This window comes from Larus michahellis, chromosome 3 (genome assembly GCF_964199755.1).
Source record: "Larus michahellis chromosome 3, bLarMic1.1, whole genome shotgun sequence".
Classification (NCBI taxonomy): Eukaryota; Metazoa; Chordata; class Aves; order Charadriiformes; family Laridae; genus Larus; species Larus michahellis.
In genome coordinates, this window is record NC_133898.1 from 23,608,152 (window position 1) to 23,627,085 (window position 18,934).

The 18,934-nt window shown below is 38.7% G+C and overlaps 1 protein-coding gene across 5 annotated transcripts; it reads right to left on the reverse strand.

The window, feature by feature from the left end:
• Positions 1-3,626: 3,626 nt before the first annotated feature.
• On the reverse strand, positions 3,627-18,893 carry TRMT6 (tRNA methyltransferase 6 non-catalytic subunit). 5 transcript variants are annotated; one of them, XM_074579167.1, is made up of 11 exons: positions 18,718-18,884; positions 16,286-16,413; positions 15,763-15,872; positions 12,771-12,862; positions 12,599-12,682; positions 11,392-11,516; positions 9,768-10,132; positions 9,443-9,528; positions 6,126-6,228; positions 5,956-6,042; positions 3,627-4,621 (listed from the first exon to the last, which is right to left on the reverse strand). In XM_074579167.1, exons 1-11 carry the CDS (start codon positions 18,816-18,818, stop codon positions 4,448-4,450), a joined length of 1,455 nt encoding a protein of 484 aa, XP_074435268.1. In that variant the 5' UTR covers positions 18,819-18,884; the 3' UTR covers positions 3,627-4,447. The 5 variants fall into 5 exon arrangements, with proteins under 5 accessions (XP_074435268.1, XP_074435273.1, XP_074435269.1 ...); XM_074579172.1 differs by lacking the exon at positions 18,718-18,884 and adding an exon at positions 18,594-18,696; XM_074579168.1 differs by lacking the exon at positions 15,763-15,872 and having other exon boundaries at positions 18,718-18,893.
• Between the last annotated feature and the right edge of the window lie 41 nt (positions 18,894-18,934).

Here is an 18,934-nt window from a genome sequence, read left to right on the forward strand (position 1 = left end):
CTTTCTCCTTGCTTATTTGACTGATGGGGTTATTTCAAAGCAACCTGTATCAGATAGATCAGGTACAAAATGTTGACGTGCGGTTCATCGGTTATTTTTTTAAAAGTTACAAGGAGCCTACCTGTGCCTTCTATTTGCCAGTTAGCAAAAGCACAAGAGGTAAGACGGAATGCTAATTAATTTGCTCTAGGAACGACGTGGGTGGTGGTGGGAAGCGTTCCCTGCGCCCTGCTCTGGGGCCGGTCTGATCGCGCACGGGACGAGTTTCCCGGCAGCCAGCGAGCCGGGGGGCAGGACGGGCTCCGTGTGGTCAACGGTACGATGCCTTACATAAGCGGGGCACGGAAGGAGCCATTTGGTAACCTTACAACACTGCGAAGAAGTAAAAGAAATGATCCCATAATTAATTTCAATTGCTCCAAATATCTGGGGTTCAATTTAATTTAACTTATCCAAATGTGTTTTTTACAGACTTTCTGCTGTGGCAGTGTCTTCGGTTGCTTGTATAACACCATGCACAGGAGAGAGGAGCTATACAGAGGATTCAGCTGAGCCTCATTACCAGTAAATGTGCGGTATCTGTCACCTCAGCTTGACCCATTTCATCCACCTGCCCGTTAAAACACAAATATACTCTCCAATTAACTGTAAGGCAATACGAAATACGCAGTGAGCTACTGATCCTTGAACGGTGTGAGCATGTCTGTGCCTAGGGGTGTTGGTCAGACCACTCAAACGTTTCATCTTGTTTGGTTAAGGTACACAAAAATTGAATCCTGGCCCAAAGAAGTTGACAGAATTTTGACTTCAGTAGGACCATGGTTTCACCAGACTTTTCCAGCAACGGTAAGGAAAGTTAGAAAGTGTCCCAGCTGCAGAAATGCTTTGTTTGCTGTCGTCAAACTATGAGACTCTCCCTTTTAAAATTTACAGTACCGTACAGTAAGTATTGCAGCTTGGTACTTATTTCCCCAGCTGGTAGGAGAGACAGCGTGTCTGTGAGTAGCTAAATACCTAGAAGCAAATACCCGCAGTTGTACCACAGAAAACTTTCTAAATTGTTCAAGTATGCAACTTCAGTAACGATTTATTTTTTTTAACAAAGCTAAGCTTATGCAAATATGGATATATGAATCAGCAATGTTTTGCTAAAGACTTTAAACCCAACTATCCCTCAATGGCTTCCAAGAGCTTTGCGATGGCCCTTTTATTTGTCCTTGTGCAGCTCCGCGGGGCCAACGCCTCAAGCACCGAGGGCCAAGCAGCCAGAAATGCCTGGTCCATTTCTCTCCACACATTTGCATTGTCCGGTCAAGAATTTTTGACAGGTAACGCTTTTTTTTTTTTTGTTTTAAACATCCCTCCAGGAAAATTTACATTAATTTGTGTTATTCAAAGGCAAATTGCATGCTTTTGGCCTTGAACATCAGTGGTACGATTTAAAACAAGTATTGGTGTATTAAGAGGTGTGAACAGCACCTGGAGCTCCTTTGTCACCCTCGCTGTGCAGAGTCTGAGCTTGGAGGAGCACTTCAGGAGACGGCAGCACGGGCAGACGCACATACAATGCCCTCGCTTCCAGACTGCAAAATAACAACTGCTCTTTTCTGATGGAAGTGGCCCATTTCAAGCTGTCGTGGTTTTTTTTTTTTTAAAGCGCCTACAAAATTTCATTCAAAAAGTGTTTGAAGGCAGCCACAGCTGAGCGGAGGTGCCTGTAACCACAGCTGAGATGGCTCTGAGGGGCACCTGGGCTGTAACGCATGGTGCTGGGCCAGCGACAGCCAATTCGCCTGCATGGTGGAAAGTGGCTTTTCCGGCTACTGCCAAATTCCATGGTCTGATTGTTAATCCTGCCTCAAGGAATGCATCTCTGGTTTGATACCCGCTACCTTCCCCCATCCCTATCTACACATCATTGACCAAAATTAAATTACACCAATGGGTTATGTTTTATACTTCTGGAGATAGAAGTCCTTGGACCTTCTGCCTTGAGGCTCTGTCAGGTTCCTGAGTTGTGTTTTGCAGAGCCTAAAAACAGGGACGCACCTACCGCCAGCCTTTTCCTCACCCCCCTTTGTCTTTTCTCGTAGAGATGCTTTTCATTACATCCCTTATCTTCAACTGGTGTTAAGGTCTTACAGGGCGCACTCTCTTTCTTCTCATTTGTTTTGTATTATTTTCCCTAATTTGTCACGTGTAAAAATATAAAGGCTCCCTAGCGTTTCAGACAATCGTCACTTGCATTTTAACAGTGCTCCTCTTATTATAGTCTTTAGAGCTTCATTTATTCATGTGTTTCAATAAAAATAGGAACAATGTTACATCGAGGTGTGCTCTTCTGCTATTACATATAGAATATGTTCCATCGTAATTTTAAATTTTTTACATCTGTAATTTAAAATATTTTACATTAATTATTTCTTGGTTTCTTATTATCTTTCATTGGTACAAGCACTATGGCACATTTAAAAACTGGGGTCCAGGATTCAGTACTGACGATGCTGGGGAAATGGAGCCAGTTTGGCTTTCATCTAAAGTAATTTCCCAAGTGTTCCAATGTTGTTTATTTCTCAAAACGGATCTTTACACTATACAAATAGATTTTTTCCTCAGGTTATTATTTTTAGCACGTTATATATGATAAGAAGTAGGATTTAAAACGTGTGTTGGTCGCTTAATTTAACTTTCACTGCATATATTTTCACACCTTTGTAGCGCTATAAATATGATAGCCACATACCTACCAGCTACACAGAAGTGGTGAGAAGTACTTATGGCTGCTCTACAGGTAAGAAAACTGAGGCAAAAGGTAGTTTTTCACTATTAATCTCCTGGCTTATGCTGATTTCATCACTTTCTTGCCTCTCCCTTCCAGGCTCCTATCCATCGCGGTAAGCTGGTTGTCTCAGAATTTCATCACGTACTGGTTGTTGGCTGCTTTCAAAGTCTCACTAATTCTTCACTGATTAGTTTCACTAATTCTTGAAAGAAGTTGAGAAATCCATAATTTAAAAAAACCAAACAACTTAGTAAAAAGTTTCTGTTTTTTACATTTCTGTTCCCTCCATGTGCTTTGCAACACACTGTACAAAAAGGTGAGAGGGGCAAAGCATGTTTTTCAGGTCCACACGGTTGGTGGAATGCAGAAGAGATGGTGAAACCTACAGCCTCTCCATTTATGGGTTTCTCATTTAATTAAGAGAAGAAAAGTTTTCCATAAAAATGGGGGAGGGTGGGAAAGATGGGAAGCTTACAAAACCGGAACAGAGGCAGACAAAAACCTGAAGATGTACCATACCTGTTCACCTAAGAGAAATCGCTAACTGCTTCTTTACACAAAATACAATCCTTGGGGGTTTTTTATTTAGTTTTGAGCTAATGGTGTCCTAAAAGAGCATTTCTCTTAGTAGGGTATGGAATTTTACAGCTTTATATAGTCTGAAAGCTCCAGCTTCCCACTGATGAGGAAATTTGCTGGCTCTACGAGCTCCCATCTGGGCCGAAAGCTCCCCACTGGGGGTTCAATGGGACGCAGACAGGGAAGGCATTCACCCCCTAAAGGCCCTGCTAGACCTCTTTATTTCCAAACAGAGGGAAAAGTAAGAAAATGGAAATAAATCTCATGAGGAAAAACATCCTGCATTTTAATTGAAAAGGCAAATGCAAAGTTTAAAAAAAAATTAATAAAAAAGCTACACATCATGACAGATAAAACAGTAGAATAAATATATATACATATAGCGGTCTTCAAAATAGTCGTATCTTAAAACGTATAACAACTCTCAGGAAAATGCCAGGCAATACTAATAACAGACATTCTGTTTACATATTTGGTATTTTAATTTACAAACATGCACTTTCTCTTCTGTATTTATTTCGGGAAAACATGGGGTCACACTGTAAAGTTTTGGTATTAGTATTCTCTTTTTATTGTTCCTTTGGAAAAAAAAAAGTGTATGATTTTTGCTGTTCGTTCTGCTTCCTTAAATTACTGAACACAGCCGGGTTCTGTGTCCAAAGAGGGAGCAGATCACTGCGCAGAAGGTTTTACCCTGATGCTGGTCTGGGAAAAGGGGCAGCTGAGTTAGATGTGTTCATTCGGACTCAACCTTTTAAAAAAAAAAACCTACTTTGTCATACCCACTTTTGGCAACAAACGAAAGAATGCCTTCACTGATGCTTCATCTTCTCTTGATCTTCTCTTCCTTTTGAAGTTACCCTGTTTTCAGTGTGATGTTTGCTTCCAAGGGTTTTTCTTCTCATTCTGATGATGTAAACTGGTAAAGAGCGAGACAATCCTCCCTAGCACACGGTTCTGCTGCTTCCTGCTGACAGGTGTATGACAGGTACCATGTCTGTGCTGTCAAGAGCACAGAAAGTATACTTGATATTTTACTAACAGTAAGACTCCTGAGATCTAAAAAACAAATCAATTCTTCAAATGTTAACAATGAAGGTCTTGAACTTTGCATCTTTTAGATGACGGCTCTTCCATCTTCAGTGCTTGTAAATGACTGGAATCAGACTTGCCCTTATCCAAGACAACAGTTATACCGGACAGAAGGTACCCTCCACCTCCGCTCATTGTCAGTTTTGGATGGCTTCGATCTGGTAAGACCTTTAAAAAAACAAAACCCAAAACAAACAAAAAAGCAAGCATCTGTAAAAATTCGCTCTATATGTGCACATCAAATTGTGTATTTTAAGCTTACAGTATAAGATGTAATTTTTTTTTCTAGCCATCACAACAAGCAGTAATTTGGAAAGTGTATTTCTCTTTAAAGGGCCAAGTATCTGCATCCCAGAAACCAGTTATAGAAATACGTAGGAATACAGGCTACTGCCCTACTGATTACTTCTTCGTGGCATTTCCAGCAAAAGTACAAAGTTAAGGTTTGGGATACATGAAAGTCTCATTAATGTGTTCAGGACTGGTATACTTTGCAAGAAACCACAGCTGGTCTAACAAAACAGCACTCAGTAAGATGGTAATTTCCAGTTCTGTCACTATAATCTTTCTGTAGCCACTCTTACGGTAAGACGTAGCAATGAACCATCACTTTCAGCTACATCACACTTTTCCGTAAACGCTTTCTCTTCAGTTATGCTTCCTCCTTGCTTCGACTGCCATCACAGGTCTAAGCTGATTTACCTGTGTCCATGAGAGGGTGCAGTTTTGTTCCTGACTGCACTCGGCCACAGTAACCCCTGCCAAGCCTAACACTTGTGAACATCTTCACCTGTCCATCTCCTAATCATTCCCAATTTGGTTGCCTGATCAATAGTCAGTAATTGTGGCCACCCTTGAATTAAGCCATCCCATAAATAATAATTCCTTGTAGACTCCAGAAGGCTACGGGCAAGGAGTAAGTCAGAAAAATGCAAGAACCTCTGCAGAGGTGGTAGGCTGCTTAGAAGTCAGATGCTTCCGTGTCTTCATAGTTGAGAGAGTACTCCATGTTTGCAAACATCTTGTTGTTCAAACAACAGAAACTTCTTGTTACTTTAGTTCCAGGAAATGTGTTATTCGAAGACACTGACTTTGTAAGTCACCGCCATTCTTAACGGTACATTTTTTTTTTTCAGCTATCAAACCAACTAGAAATGAATAAACACTTGCAATATTTTGCTACATCTCTCTTACACAACATTAGATTGTCCCTGGCTTTAGGCTAGCCACTACAGCACAACAGCTATTGCATCTGTCAGTGTGCTACAAATATTTCAGCAAATGTTTCAATGAAATGCTTTGTAAGAAGAAAATAAACCATTTCCATTTGCCATTGTTGCAATGAAGCATTAACACTCTCAGAGTATTTCCCCACTGCTCTCAGGCAAAACAAATGCATGAGCTTATACATAGTTTCAGTCAGTCCAACCCCACAGTTTTTAGAGAGTGTTTTGCTCCCCAGTATTCATGCAGTTTTGACAGCCACTTACTGTAATCCTTACCTGGTAGTTTCGTAGCCAGGTTTCAGACAGCTTTAGGTTAATGACACCGCCTCTTTCCCTCAGCTTCGTGTAACATTCTAATAATGGCTTAAAAAACCCAGAGAGTAGGTTATACAGCAGAATAATCTCAAACTTGAACTGTAACAGCTAAAGTAACACACTTGATTTACCTCTTTGTACTGGCAGTAGACAACAAAAGGCCTGGAAGGAGCAACAAATTCCAATAAAGAAAGCAGTAAAGGAGTGGGATGAAACTTGCTGGCTACAATTAAGCTGCAAAAGAAATTTCATGCACATTAGTTTTCTGCTTCTAAAAACTACTCATCAAGTGACATTTTCTCCTATTTAGCACAGCGATCAATTATAGCTTAAATGTTGCTAATCAGCATGTTTTCATGGCTCTAACAACTCCCCAAACAGAAAAACAAATCACGATTTCCTACTTGCATAATTAAGAGGATAAAGCACTTGTTCCCTAAAGTGCGGTATATTAAATGCATTGCAGAAACACTCATTTCAGCTGTGCTGAGCTCCACAACAATTCCTGCAACCCAAGAATTTGCATGGTGCTTTCTCTACCCTAAGACCATTGTCCAGATATTTCAGTTTTGTGACTGTTAATTGTTGCTTAGGATGCAACCTCAGTCGTGATTCTTTAAACTGGGTAATCTTCATAAAATACGTTTTTATATGAAAAAGTTATTATTTAAAGAGAAAACAATCCCTTCGTGGGCAGGACTAAAAATCTTTTTAAAAGCAATTATGTCCTTGCCAACTTAAAGGCTTCATATTTTATTCTTCATCTCCATTTTAATATTACATTGTATCTCATATTTACAGATGCTTAAGATTCTCTACAGATTAATCTAGAGTTCTTAATAAAAAAAATCACTGCGAAACTGTACTGCAAGAAATGGCTAACATTCAATCAGTTAGTAAGTTGTACTTCTGCAGAAAGAATGCGCTAATTAAACTACTTCTCTAGTATACAGTTACTATATGAAAAGACCCATCAATTAATTAACTAACATTTGTTCTCTAGGGGACTGCACAGCACTGGAGATACCATCAAACTTACCTAACAAAAGGGAGGTAAAAATGGATGTTCAATTTTCTAAACACTATAAAGAGGTGAGAGAATTCCTTTGTAGTTGTTTCCATTTTGGTTTTCTGCTGGCCATGGCCTTACTTAACCCAAATTCTAAACTTCAAAAAATTTGTGCTCAGTAATTAACCAAGTGGACCAGAACGAAAACAAGAGTCCAGACTATGCCTCGGAAGGCTTGGAGCGCGGCACTGACACTGCCAGGAGCTCTGCCAGACAACAGGAAGGTCACAGAGAGATGAGAGAGACTGCGAAAAATCAAATTCTGTCCTCTCATATGGCAGCACATATTGCTGTCAGCAGGTAGTCTGGCCAGTCACGAAATTAATGTACTGGGTGAGAAGGGAGAAGGAGGAGGTAGAGAAAGGGCAGGGAAGGGTATAGAGACGGTGTGTGGTCTAATTCTGAATGCATGGAGTGGCTATAAACCAATTTCTGCTTTCATTGTATCAAAAAAATTTAATAGTCTATCTTAACAGAGTCTTCTTTAGAAGAATACCAAATCCCTTTCTTTTTCCCCCCTAGAAGACCTGTGACAGACTTCAACTCTCATAAATGGAATTGAACAAACAAATCTAGTAGAGGGACCGGTTTACCACATAACAGCAGAGAAGGCATAAATTTTATTAAAATTATATCTTCTACATTAAGTAGGAAATATTGTAAAATTCAGGACCTCGAGAAGTAGTTCTCCTAAAACTGGTGCCCATCTTTACCTACTGACCATCTTTTTAAATTCTGACAGTATGTCCTAATCTTTCTTCCCACCTCCAATGTTAACCAGCTTTTACCTATCCTTTCCCTGTTTCTCTCTTGCAAAACAAAACAAAATCCTAACTTCGCTGCCTGCTTCCACTCCCGGGCCAAGTTGTTGGTTTGAAGCATTTCTTTACTCCATGCCAGATTTTCCTGGCTTAGCAGTGTATGTACCCTGTGGTTTTTGATCTAAACAAGTGGTGGGCTATAAAAGGCTGATGACCAAAGAAAGGTGATCCTGACTGAGCTATCTGGGACAGTGCCTTCAGACAACCATTAACTTCTCTTCCCCCCCATCACGCTGAAGATTTCCTAGAGCAAGAACTCACTCATCCCTTCAAGGATATAATTTGTTATAGATTTCATGCATTACAAAGGACAAAAGAAGTATGCAAGTGATTGAAAACAAATGAGCAAGAGACAAATCCTAAATAGGCTTCCTTGAACTCAAACTTCATCAACAACTGAATATACTATTCTACACTACAGGAAGAATCAAGTAAAGTCAAATATTACTTTTCACTTTGCCATACCATGCACTGACATTAATTATAATGATGGGTGCAGGTGACAAAATGCTACCGCTGTTTAGGCAGTGTAATGGTCATCCAGGGGCATCACCAGCAGCGCTGCTGCTGCCAAAGAGATGTGCAGCACTTTTACAAACCTCCTTTAAGGCTTTAGTGCTTCAGAGAACACAGAATGACCCGTTTCTGCATCTTTACAGAAAAGGCTAATTCTACCACTTAAATTTATAGCATTTAAATATATTAAAATATGAATGAGCATGAGTTAAAACATTTCATAATAATAATCAGAAAAATTATATACAAGCATTTAAATATAACCAATAAATATGTATTAAATTTATCCTAGCAGAAGAGCTTTATTCCCAGTGAGCCAATATTCTTTGGAGGAAAAATTAATATGAATGTTATTGAATTAACTAAATCAATGTTACTTGAGTAACTCAAATCACTTCAGCATTTGCTAAGAACATCATGAAAAAGTCACAACCACCATGAGCTCTTACACTATTGTGGGGCTGAATTTCTAGGAATATATTGTATTTGTTTTAAGTGTCTGATACTAAATCTTCATGTTAAATTGTTCCTTCAGAACAATCAATCCTGGCTAAAGCAGGTAAAACGAAGTTATGCGTTTTTTCTTGTGTAAAAAAGAGATGAGTTTCTAAAATCAAAACCAAACAAACAAATAAACTCCTGAAACAACAAACTTAATTCCAATTTAATAAACTTAAAATCTCAGGTTCTACTTTGCCAATTGGAATCCTGTGATTTTTATCGGCAGTCATTTTATATTAAATTCTACCTGGATTCTGTTTCTCTTTGGATAGAAATATTTTTTTTAATGTTTACTCATAGCTAGTCAAGAAACCATGACTTTCAGATCATGAAATTCCAAAACAGTTAAAGAACAGAAAAAATCTCAACCAAGTAAGAAACAAACAAGACCAAAGACACACCTGGGTTAACTGCTTGCTTGTAAATATTAAGAAGAAAATTGGAGTATTTTAAAAACAAAACTTTTATTTGTTTTGAAGGGAATTTTTTTCTGTAGATGTGTTTTCAAACAGAAGACCTTTCTGACTACAAGCAAACTCACCCATCAGCATTCTTCTGTGTCAACAAAGCAGCAGTTTCTATTAGCTTTTTCCTTCTCTCCCATTGTTTTCTTTGCTTTTCCCGAACCTTTGAACAACAAGACAGATAGTTTGCACTTTAATTGGAAATTATATATTGGATCGGTATTGCATGGACTGGATTTTCATTATTTGCATCTTAGATGGCTTAATGGAAGACAAAACACAACTTCCAGAGTTCCATTTTAACACCTGAATAAGCTGTATTTTAGCATGTCTGATTCAGACAGCAGAATTTTAAGCATATAGAGATTGTAAAACTTGAATAGCCACAATAAATATTCTTACATTGTCTTTATTTTCTTTTTCTTTGTTCTCTTTAAATTCTACATCTTCAGCATTAATGTCCATGGTGTCTTGCTCTTCTGTTTGGTTGATCTCCATAGCTGTTTCAGTAGTAGATTCCTCTTCTATTTCCTGTAGTGAAATCTGCTTCTCATCAGTCAATCCATTGCTTTCTTCTTCCACTAGCACATTATCTTCAGGTTCTGAAGGCAGAGTCTCTGTAGAAAATGTCCCCGAGAGAAGACTATCCACTTTGCTGAGAGGAAATTCATGAAGATTATCGAAAAAAGGTTTTGGAAATCCAAAACAACTGGTAGCAGCTCTAACAGGTCCCCCTCCTGGATACATCTGAATAATGGATCCATAGCCTATGAGAGCAAAAGAATTAAAAACACATTGGAAAGCCATGACTTTTGGGACAAATGAAGCAGACATTTAAGAATAGGTAAGTAAATTGCCTGCTCTTACTCTAACCTTAATCAAATTTAACAGGCTGCTAAAGTTTGCCTCAAGGTAGAAAATCTCTATTGGAAGGACAACAGTTACTGCAACTCAGAACAACAAGGTAACTCAAAGATTATTCAAGTATTAAACATGTATTTAGGACCAGCATAGAACATATAAGCAGTGACAAATAGTTAGAAAAGCTAAATAAATTGAGAATGAAAAGACAAGTTTTCTACAGTTATAGTTACCTATAACTCTATAGTTACCTATAACTATGGAGTGGTTTTGATAAAAAATTAAAGCTAATTTAAACAGCGTTAATAGGCAAAGAATTTCTTTAACATCCAGACTCTAAAGGTAGAGATGTCATATGATTAAACATACTAAAAGGAACTTTTAAATAGTTATATTGAAATTGCATCTTATTTATCACATCAGAAAGTACCTCTATGGCCAAAAGTTGCTGAAGTAAAAACAATTTATAGTATAACTGCCTGTGTGCTTCTCAGCCAAGAGACAGCACATCTGGGTGCACAACACTACATCACACTTCCTACCTTTCCAGGCTTCTGGAATATAATTGTTATCGCTGTTTAGTGTCTTTGAATGATTTACAATGAAACTAATTAACTGAGTTTGAGAAATAAAAAACAAGTCAAACTTCTCCTAGAATAAGCTCAAGAAAATGTCTTATACTACCTTTAAAATACACATTTTGCAGATATTAAATCCCTGGGGCAGTGAACAAGAGGAATGACAACATTTTCAATGCTGTGGGCTGTTTGAATTCCTGTGTTACTTTTCCTTTTATCTGCCCTTCACTTTCCTGGACTTCCCAGGTGCCTGGAAAGAACCTGCATACAGACTCCTTGCCGCCTTTTCTGAACACAGTGTCATTATGCTATGACAGAAACTAAAATACATCTACAGACAGTGATAGCAAATTTAATTATTTTTTTTTAAATAGTGAAAAATAAATCCAGCTGAAACATGCAAAATACAATTTTCTCCAACGGAAATACAAGTACCTCTTTGAATACTGGAGACAGTAAAAGTAGATTTCAAAAACTGAGGAAGCATTTTGAAGTACTGCCTTTTAGAAGTATCACTGAGATGTGGATTTCTTAAGTTTCAAGTAAGCCCTCAGTCTCTACGTGACCAAAGCTACTGTGTTACTTACCTCCCATTCGCTCCATCACCGCACCCAGCACGAGGCCTGCACATGTTTCCATTACAATCATCTTGTTGCCAGCACGGATGTTTCCTAAAGTCAACATCTGAGCTAGGGTGTCATATCGCAAGTGGCTAGAAGACAGAGAGTTTGAGGAAATATCAAAATTAGTTTTCTTAAGAGTTAGAATTACTGCATATGAGGTTTTCTAAGAAAATAGCAAAAGCAGGCTATGAAGAGGGTGCACATAATAAAATGCACATCTCATGCTATGGGATTCAGACAAAATATTTTCTGAACTTCTTTTCAAATTTTTGTTGCTCTAACATGTCAGTTTAGTAAAGAACAAATGGTATTTTAATGCATTCCTAATCCAGAATGTATCCTCAGTCATTTTCATCTGTTTTGCAGTAGCAGGCACCACCTGCAATCCCAGATCAAAACCTAACTCTAGGCACTGCAGCGTCTGCACTGATGAGACTCAGTGATGGCCAAGGAAATCACAACTAATCTTAACAGATAAATAAAGCTGAGTGAAGGAGATGGGGGAAGGAGAAGGAAAAAGGTCTGAGAAGCCTTAAATAACATAAAGTTGAGGGTTTTTAAGTCTCAGCATGTTAGATTTACTTTTACTGCTTTAAAAACAATAAATCTGTCCATCTTAAACAATATCTGTAACAATGTATCATTTAATTTAGGTAAGTGAAAATCAAACAGCTATATCTCTGTCGTTATTGCCCCCCCCACCGCCACCCCTCAGTGTTAACCAAGTTTTTAAATTCTAGAGACTTCTGATTGAACGAGATTTTGAATCCCTATCACATTAAAGACAAAAATGCCTGCTTCTGGTAGGTGGGTTGTTATTTTGATTAGTGAGCCAGAAAACAGAGACGATATGCCACTGACCAAAACCAGGTAGAAGATACCTCTGAAAACGCAAAGAGCCTCTGTCTACAGAGGTAATTAGCAAGACAGAGGTGGTAGGGAAATGGTAAAAGCTGACGCTGCTTGCAAGAGAGTTTTCTCTTCACTGCAAGAGCATAATGATTCATCTTCTACATCACATTATTTTTCATTAATTTACAATCTTTCCAGTAACAGGAAAACAAGAAGAAATGTGACGAGTGTTATATACTCTGGTATAATGCAGGTATTTTGAAAAATATTAAATATCTTTCTGTTGTAATTTGAAAAAAGGAGCAAAATGAAAGCTTACTTAATTTTTCCAGGTTCTCTTGCATAATACATTGTTGAAAGAATGCGAGTGGATGGCTTCACAATTGTAATAACTGCCTCATATCTGTAAGAAACACATAGTAATAGTCTTATTACAAGCTCAACAAAATAGAGAACTACTAAGTATTTTCTACATTTTAAAATTCACTTACTTTTTTTTCTTCTTCTTTATGTATTTATCTTGAGCAAATTCTGTTTTGTCTCTGAATGTTGTACTGTTCTCTATTAACTGTTGAACTATTTCCTTGGAAAAAACAATTTATTTTCATTATAGCTGGTATTTATTTCCAATTCATTTCATATATAGTATTTCTTTAAAGAAACACTGAAAATATTTCCTTCCAGTAGAGGCATGTATACCATTAACTTCTACTGACATTAATGGCAAAGTAAATTTCTACTAAATAACGTGAAAAGTGAGGCACTACCCTGACTACATGCAGGAATTTAATCATATACTTTTGTCTCTAGGTGTTCTTTAATTACATAATGCCAGCATGAAAATGAGAATGCTTATCCTGTAAATGGGGTATTTTGTGGGGAAGGAGTCTGTAGGTGTCAGAACTAACTGATGAGAGAGGGCAGACTCATACGGCCAGAAATGAAGAAAAAGCAGGATTGTTTCTCTCGGCATCAGCAAGTCATTGCTTCAGCCCTTACTGTGAAGCCTCACTACCTACGTGTTCTTATCCCATGCTGAATGTGAATGAGACTACCCTGCTTTCTCAAAGTGATAGCTACTTTTAATTATCCTGTATTTAGAATGAAGCTGAGTTATGTTTATTGCCAATTATTATGTAAAAAATGACTTGTATTCTGTCAGTCTAACATTCCCCATAGTAACTAGTTTGCGTGACAGTACCCTGTGAAGCTATACAGGCAAAAATACTTTACAAAACCAGAACAAAACAAGGAACCTGATGTCATGTGCAATATTTATTTCGATCCAACTCCCTCTTTGGGTCTCTTGTCTAACTTTAGCATCTCTATCTCTGAGAGCATTTTTTTTTTCCATCCTGTGCTAGTTCTTCCCCTGTACACTGGCTACTTACCAGACATCTCCCTTCATCTGCCTCCCAAATTGTGCTAGACTCCTGTACCAGCTCCTTGCACAATGTCAAAACTCTGTAGTATTTACTATTTCCTACAACACTCCCCATGACTTCTTTCTCTACCTCCCACGTTTTCACAGAATTCCAGTTTTTGTTTCCTGTTCTCTTTGTTCTGATCTCTTCCCTTTGCCAATGCAACTCTTCTTCCTCATACTTTCAGGTTCCAGCTGGAGGGATCATTAAGACCTCCAACAGAAAAAAGCTTTCATTGCTGAGGGTTTGCCTCCATGCCTGCAATACAAGAATGAATGGTGCATGGTGCTATTTCGGTTGTGATCAAAGTAGTTTAACTGCTAAAATTGTAAGTTTCTATGAAACATGTATAAAGAGCAATAGTATAACCTGGCCTCACAGGAGTTTGGAGAGGGGGGTGGTGAGGAATGACAATGGAGAATTTTCAATGTGGACACTGCATCTCCCAATGCGGTTTAAGAACTTGCTCCAAAATATAGTGGTGCAAGTACTTCTCACTTTCTATTGCTGTTTTTCAAGCCATTATTTCTTAAAGTTGTCAAATGCTTAAAATGTACTATTAATGGTGTGAAACAGTGTGTCTTTCTTTTTTTGCTTTATTCTTGAAAAAAACCTTAGATTCAGTACATGGGTTGTTTGGTTTGGGTTTTTTTTTCAGTAAAAATTCCAGTGAGGAAACCGGGGAGCATCTCTGTAAGGCAACCAAAACAAGCCAAAGGGAAGCTGCGTCACCCTGCAATGCCCTGGCAGTACGTACCATTTTATATCTGCATCCTAACACCTATCCCTCAGGACCTGGTAAGGATTTGGGAAATGATGGGAAATCAAACCCCATTAACACTGAGGTGGGTTTACTTCAAACAACAAGCATCTCTAAACTGTGCCTGCATCACAAAGACATTCCATTCACAAACGTGAATTCAAATTTTACATTTATGGAAGAATAATATCTATTGCTGCTAATACAACACAGTCTAAAATGAACATTCAGCTACAGTTCAGAAGCCAGAGTTAACAAAGTAGGATAAGAATATTTTAATAACCAAAAATAACAGTATAGTAGATGTATGGCACAGACATGCTGAGGACATACAGAAAAGCCAGAGTGATGTTCTGCCACGGATAATGAGACCAAACAGAAAATGTCAAAGCTATCAGAATGATTAGTACATTCTTCTCAAACAGGTAACGCCACGAGCAGCACAACCATGGAAACAGAAGAAATACCATTCTAAACTCCTTGGATCCATCCATGATTAAGCAGGCAAAAGCAGAACAGCTGCTCTGAAGAGCAGCAGCAAACAGCAGGATGCAAAGAGGAGATGAACTTGATGTAAGCATGAGCAATTTCTTATTTTTATTAGAAAGGGTAAACCAAAGATGAGAGAGAATTTTGCCTGGTAACATGTGCACAACAGAACTGGCTGCAATGGTTTATTAACATTTAAGATGGCCTCACTTCTTTTTGACAAAGTGTGAGGTAAAATCCAGTCCCTTTTCTAACAGAATGAAACTCATCTCTTGAGAATATTCTTAGCTTTTGAGGTGCAAATAAAACAAAGGCATCACATGTGTTTGGCAGGTATTGCCTAGAGGCACACCCATAGTACGTTTGTTACATAGTGTTATTTGTTAATACAATGGTGTTTATCCATAATCCTTTCCTACACCTTGGGTAGTTAAATTATTGCACGATTTTGATATGTGTAATATAGAAATAATATTTTGAATGTTATAAACAAACAAAACTAACAGGTGATTACATGAGTTGTATTTCCATAACTGTTTTAATATTTCTTTTTGTCTGTTATGACTTCTGATGCCGTAAAAATTCATACTTTACTCTCTATTGACAAAGTTGCCAACCTTACATGAAGTTTTCTCTGAAAATAGCCTTTGCATTTTTGTAAAAACAGATCTTTAGGAAAAACATGACTTGGGCAGAAGAACAAAGAAAAAGCACTGAAGCCTATGCACCGATAAAAAGAATAGCCTATTTCATAAACTAAAATAAAACCGTCAAGGTAGCACAGAAATGACACCAAAACCTTATTTTTACCTGTCCTTTAATACCCTTGTCCTTCAAAGCCTTTATGTCATCATGAGTCAGTTTTTGAGACTTTCCATCGTCAACTATGTTACGATTATCTGTACCTGCTTCTTTTGTTTCTAAAGGAAAAGGATATAGATTTGTAAAATCTAGCTCTAAATATCTTTAAGTTGGAGAAACATATGATTTTAGTTTCACAGAAAGCACACTTCTCAGGATTAAACCCACATGCTTCATGGCCTTGCAACATACTGCCTAAGCAATCAATGAAATGTAGTATGTAAAATACACCTTAGTATATATATTCACCCAAACTAAGGTTCAATTTTTCTCCCGTATTAAAAAGCTTATTTGTTACAGGACTAGTGAAACAGCAGATCAAGACAAAACCATGCACTTTTATGACAGAAAGAATATAAGTAACGTTAAGTTAACAAATGATTAACAGAAAGCTTTTCCATCATCTTTGGTATCATCAAAGTAGCAAATTAATTAGAACTCATTTTTCCAACCAGTCAATCCTCTGTAATACCTGTGGTAGACTCTTCCACCTCTTGCTTTGGCTGGAGGTTTCCACCACTAGTTACTTCAAATGTAGTTCCATAAGTATGTCCGATGGCATTGTCCAGATAGAACCACTGCTTCTCAAAAATAATTTTTCTGAAATAATAAAAAAGTTAATGATATTAAAAGCATTATTTTTACTATATCTGAAACCCACAATAGTTGAAACTAAACTATAGCTTCATATATGACATTTTTATCTATATCCTTGAAGAAAACCAGGACAAGCATAAAAAGTGAAACCAGCCACAAAAACACATTAAACTGAAACTGGTTAGGAAAAGAATAAAAAACTTAAATTGAGCGTACAGTAAGAATTTATTTTTTTTAAGTTCAAAAGAATACTAAAATGGCAGATAAAACAAGGATATATCACTTGAATTACACAGTACCATTTTTGACAGAGAAAGTCAGAACAAGGCAAGCAATCAAATTAATCTAAAGTATATTAAACTACGCTGGGTCATGCAGAAGATGAGCATGAACCTGTATTTTGCAGAGCTCCTTTGAAATAACATTTGCCAAAAAGACTATGAAGAAAACAGACAGCAGCAGAGTGTGTCATGTAATCCTAGAAATGTTTAATACAAAAAAAAAAAATAAATTTTATTATCCCTTTCATTTTGATTGCACTAAGGGAGGTTTGCATTTTTCCTTCTTCACACAAAAAAGGATCCCCGAAGCCTTTCACTTTCAGGCTGACCTACACAGGTTTCCTTGATGACCAGAGAAATACCAGTCTTGTCAAATGAAACAGGTACCAGTGTCTATTAACAGCATTATACTTACTCATGTAAATTCTGCCAACCCATATATTAAAAGACTAACAAAAGACTGGAAATGACTGAAAAGAATTTAGATAGATAAAAATTATGTGCATGCAGTCAAAATTCATTTTGATGAACATCCTAAACAGAATATCCAACCACAGCTACCATGTATTCTTGGACTGTCCTTACCCTCATCAGGTTATAGAAAAGGAAAAATTAATGCAAAAGCTATTTAATTTCCTGTGGCAATATTTAACCTGACTTTTTATTCCTTCTTCCATGATAGGGGTTTTAAACAAAAACTGAGTAACAACCTAACAAACAGATCTTGACAGTGCTCTGCAAGCTAACAGAGTAACTAACTGATTTTCATGCCAGATTCTACTGGTGGACGTTAAGCCTGTCAATAACCAGTACTCACAAATTCCTAGGTCTGAGCTATGCCATTTTTAAACCAGTCTTGTTCAAGCATAGTACCTTTAAATCTCCGTGCTACTGAATCAGATGTCTGGCCACATTACTCAATACTGACTTCTACACACTGGTCTATAAAATTGTCTGCTGCAAGGGGAAGAGCCCAGGCTGTGTCCCACTGATTACAGTATGTCCTGCTGGGCTGCAGGTGCTTCTTGCTATGCCAGCTGGCCTAGGAAAAAGAAATAGGAGACCTTTCATAGCATCCTCTCCAAAGCAGTAACTGTCCGGAACTGACAGCTAACATCTTCCTACAGTCTAAAACAAAGGGAACACCAAAGCCAATCCCTATTATTAACAAAGCAATGCTGCAACTTGCAGAAATTACACACCACAGTGAGATAAGACAGGCTGAGAGAGTTAGGGGTGTTCAGCCTAGAGAAGAGAAGGCTCCAGGGAGACCTTAGAGCCCCTTCTAGTATCTAAAGGGCTACAGGAAATCTGGGGAGGGACTCTGGATCAGGGAGTGGAGCAACAGGACAAGGAGTAACAATTTTAAACTGAAAGAGGGGAGATTTAGATTAGATATTAGGAAGAAATTCTTTACAGTGAGGGTGGTGAGACGCTGGCCCAGATTGCCCAGAGAAGCTGTGGCTGCCCCATCCCTGGAGGTGTTCAAGGCCAGGCTGGATGGGGCTTTGAGCAGCCTGGTCTGGTGGGAGGTGTCTTTGCCCATGGCAGGGGGGTTGCAACTAGATGGTCTTTAAAGTCCCTTCCAACTCTAACCATTCTGTAAGTATGATGAAGATACGCTTTCTAGGCTGCTGCGCCTTTTCTCCTTTTCAACGTCCACCAGTTTGGCAATGACAACAGAAAAACATCCTAAACACCTCTCGATTTCTTACAAATAATGCAGCCAGATCTTCCGGGTTGTTGGGGTTTTTTTTATTATTTTTCGTCATAGCAACTGAGGCAGCATTAAAATCTTTCACCCTCCCTGACACATCGGCCTAGTGAGACCGGTATTTCTGACGAGCACGGCAGGAAAGCTGCGGGTCCCATCGGCCACACCGGGACACCCCCACAACTCACCCTTCCCTCAGGCGGGGCCGCGCGACGACCGTTGGGGCCGCCTCAGGCGCGAGCGAGGGGAAAGCGCGAACCTCGACGGAGAAAAGTGGGGGGAAGATAGCAAGCGGGACCGAAAGCCCCTTACCTCCGCCGCAGCACGGGCACCGCCTTGAAGACATCGTCCCGCTTCAGGACGGCGCAATCCCCCTCACAAATGCGCGGACCCGGCCCCAGCACGGCCTCCATGGCAGCTGCCGCTCATGCGCCTCCACCGGCGGGGGGAAAGCAGTGCGCAGGCGCGGCCTGTCCCCCGTCTGCCCTGCCATTGGCTGGCGAGCGGCGCGTGATGCGCATGCGCCGCT

What these genes read in the sequence shown, in the direction of transcription:
- TRMT6 (XM_074579167.1), bottom strand. Translation starts at nt 18,818, where the DNA reads ATGGAGGCCGTGCTGGGGCCGGGTCCGCGCATTTGTGAGGGGGATTGC. An exon ending in ATAAAGAAGAAGAAAAAAAA is followed by an intron (nt 12,683 to 12,770) that starts GTAAGTGAATTT and finishes TGTTTCTTACAG; the next exon opens with ATATGAGGCAGTTATTACAA. An exon ending in AAAAAGAAAATAAAGACAAT is followed by an intron (nt 9,529 to 9,767) that starts GTAAGAATATTT and finishes TGTTGTTCAAAG; the next exon opens with GTTCGGGAAAAGCAAAGAAA.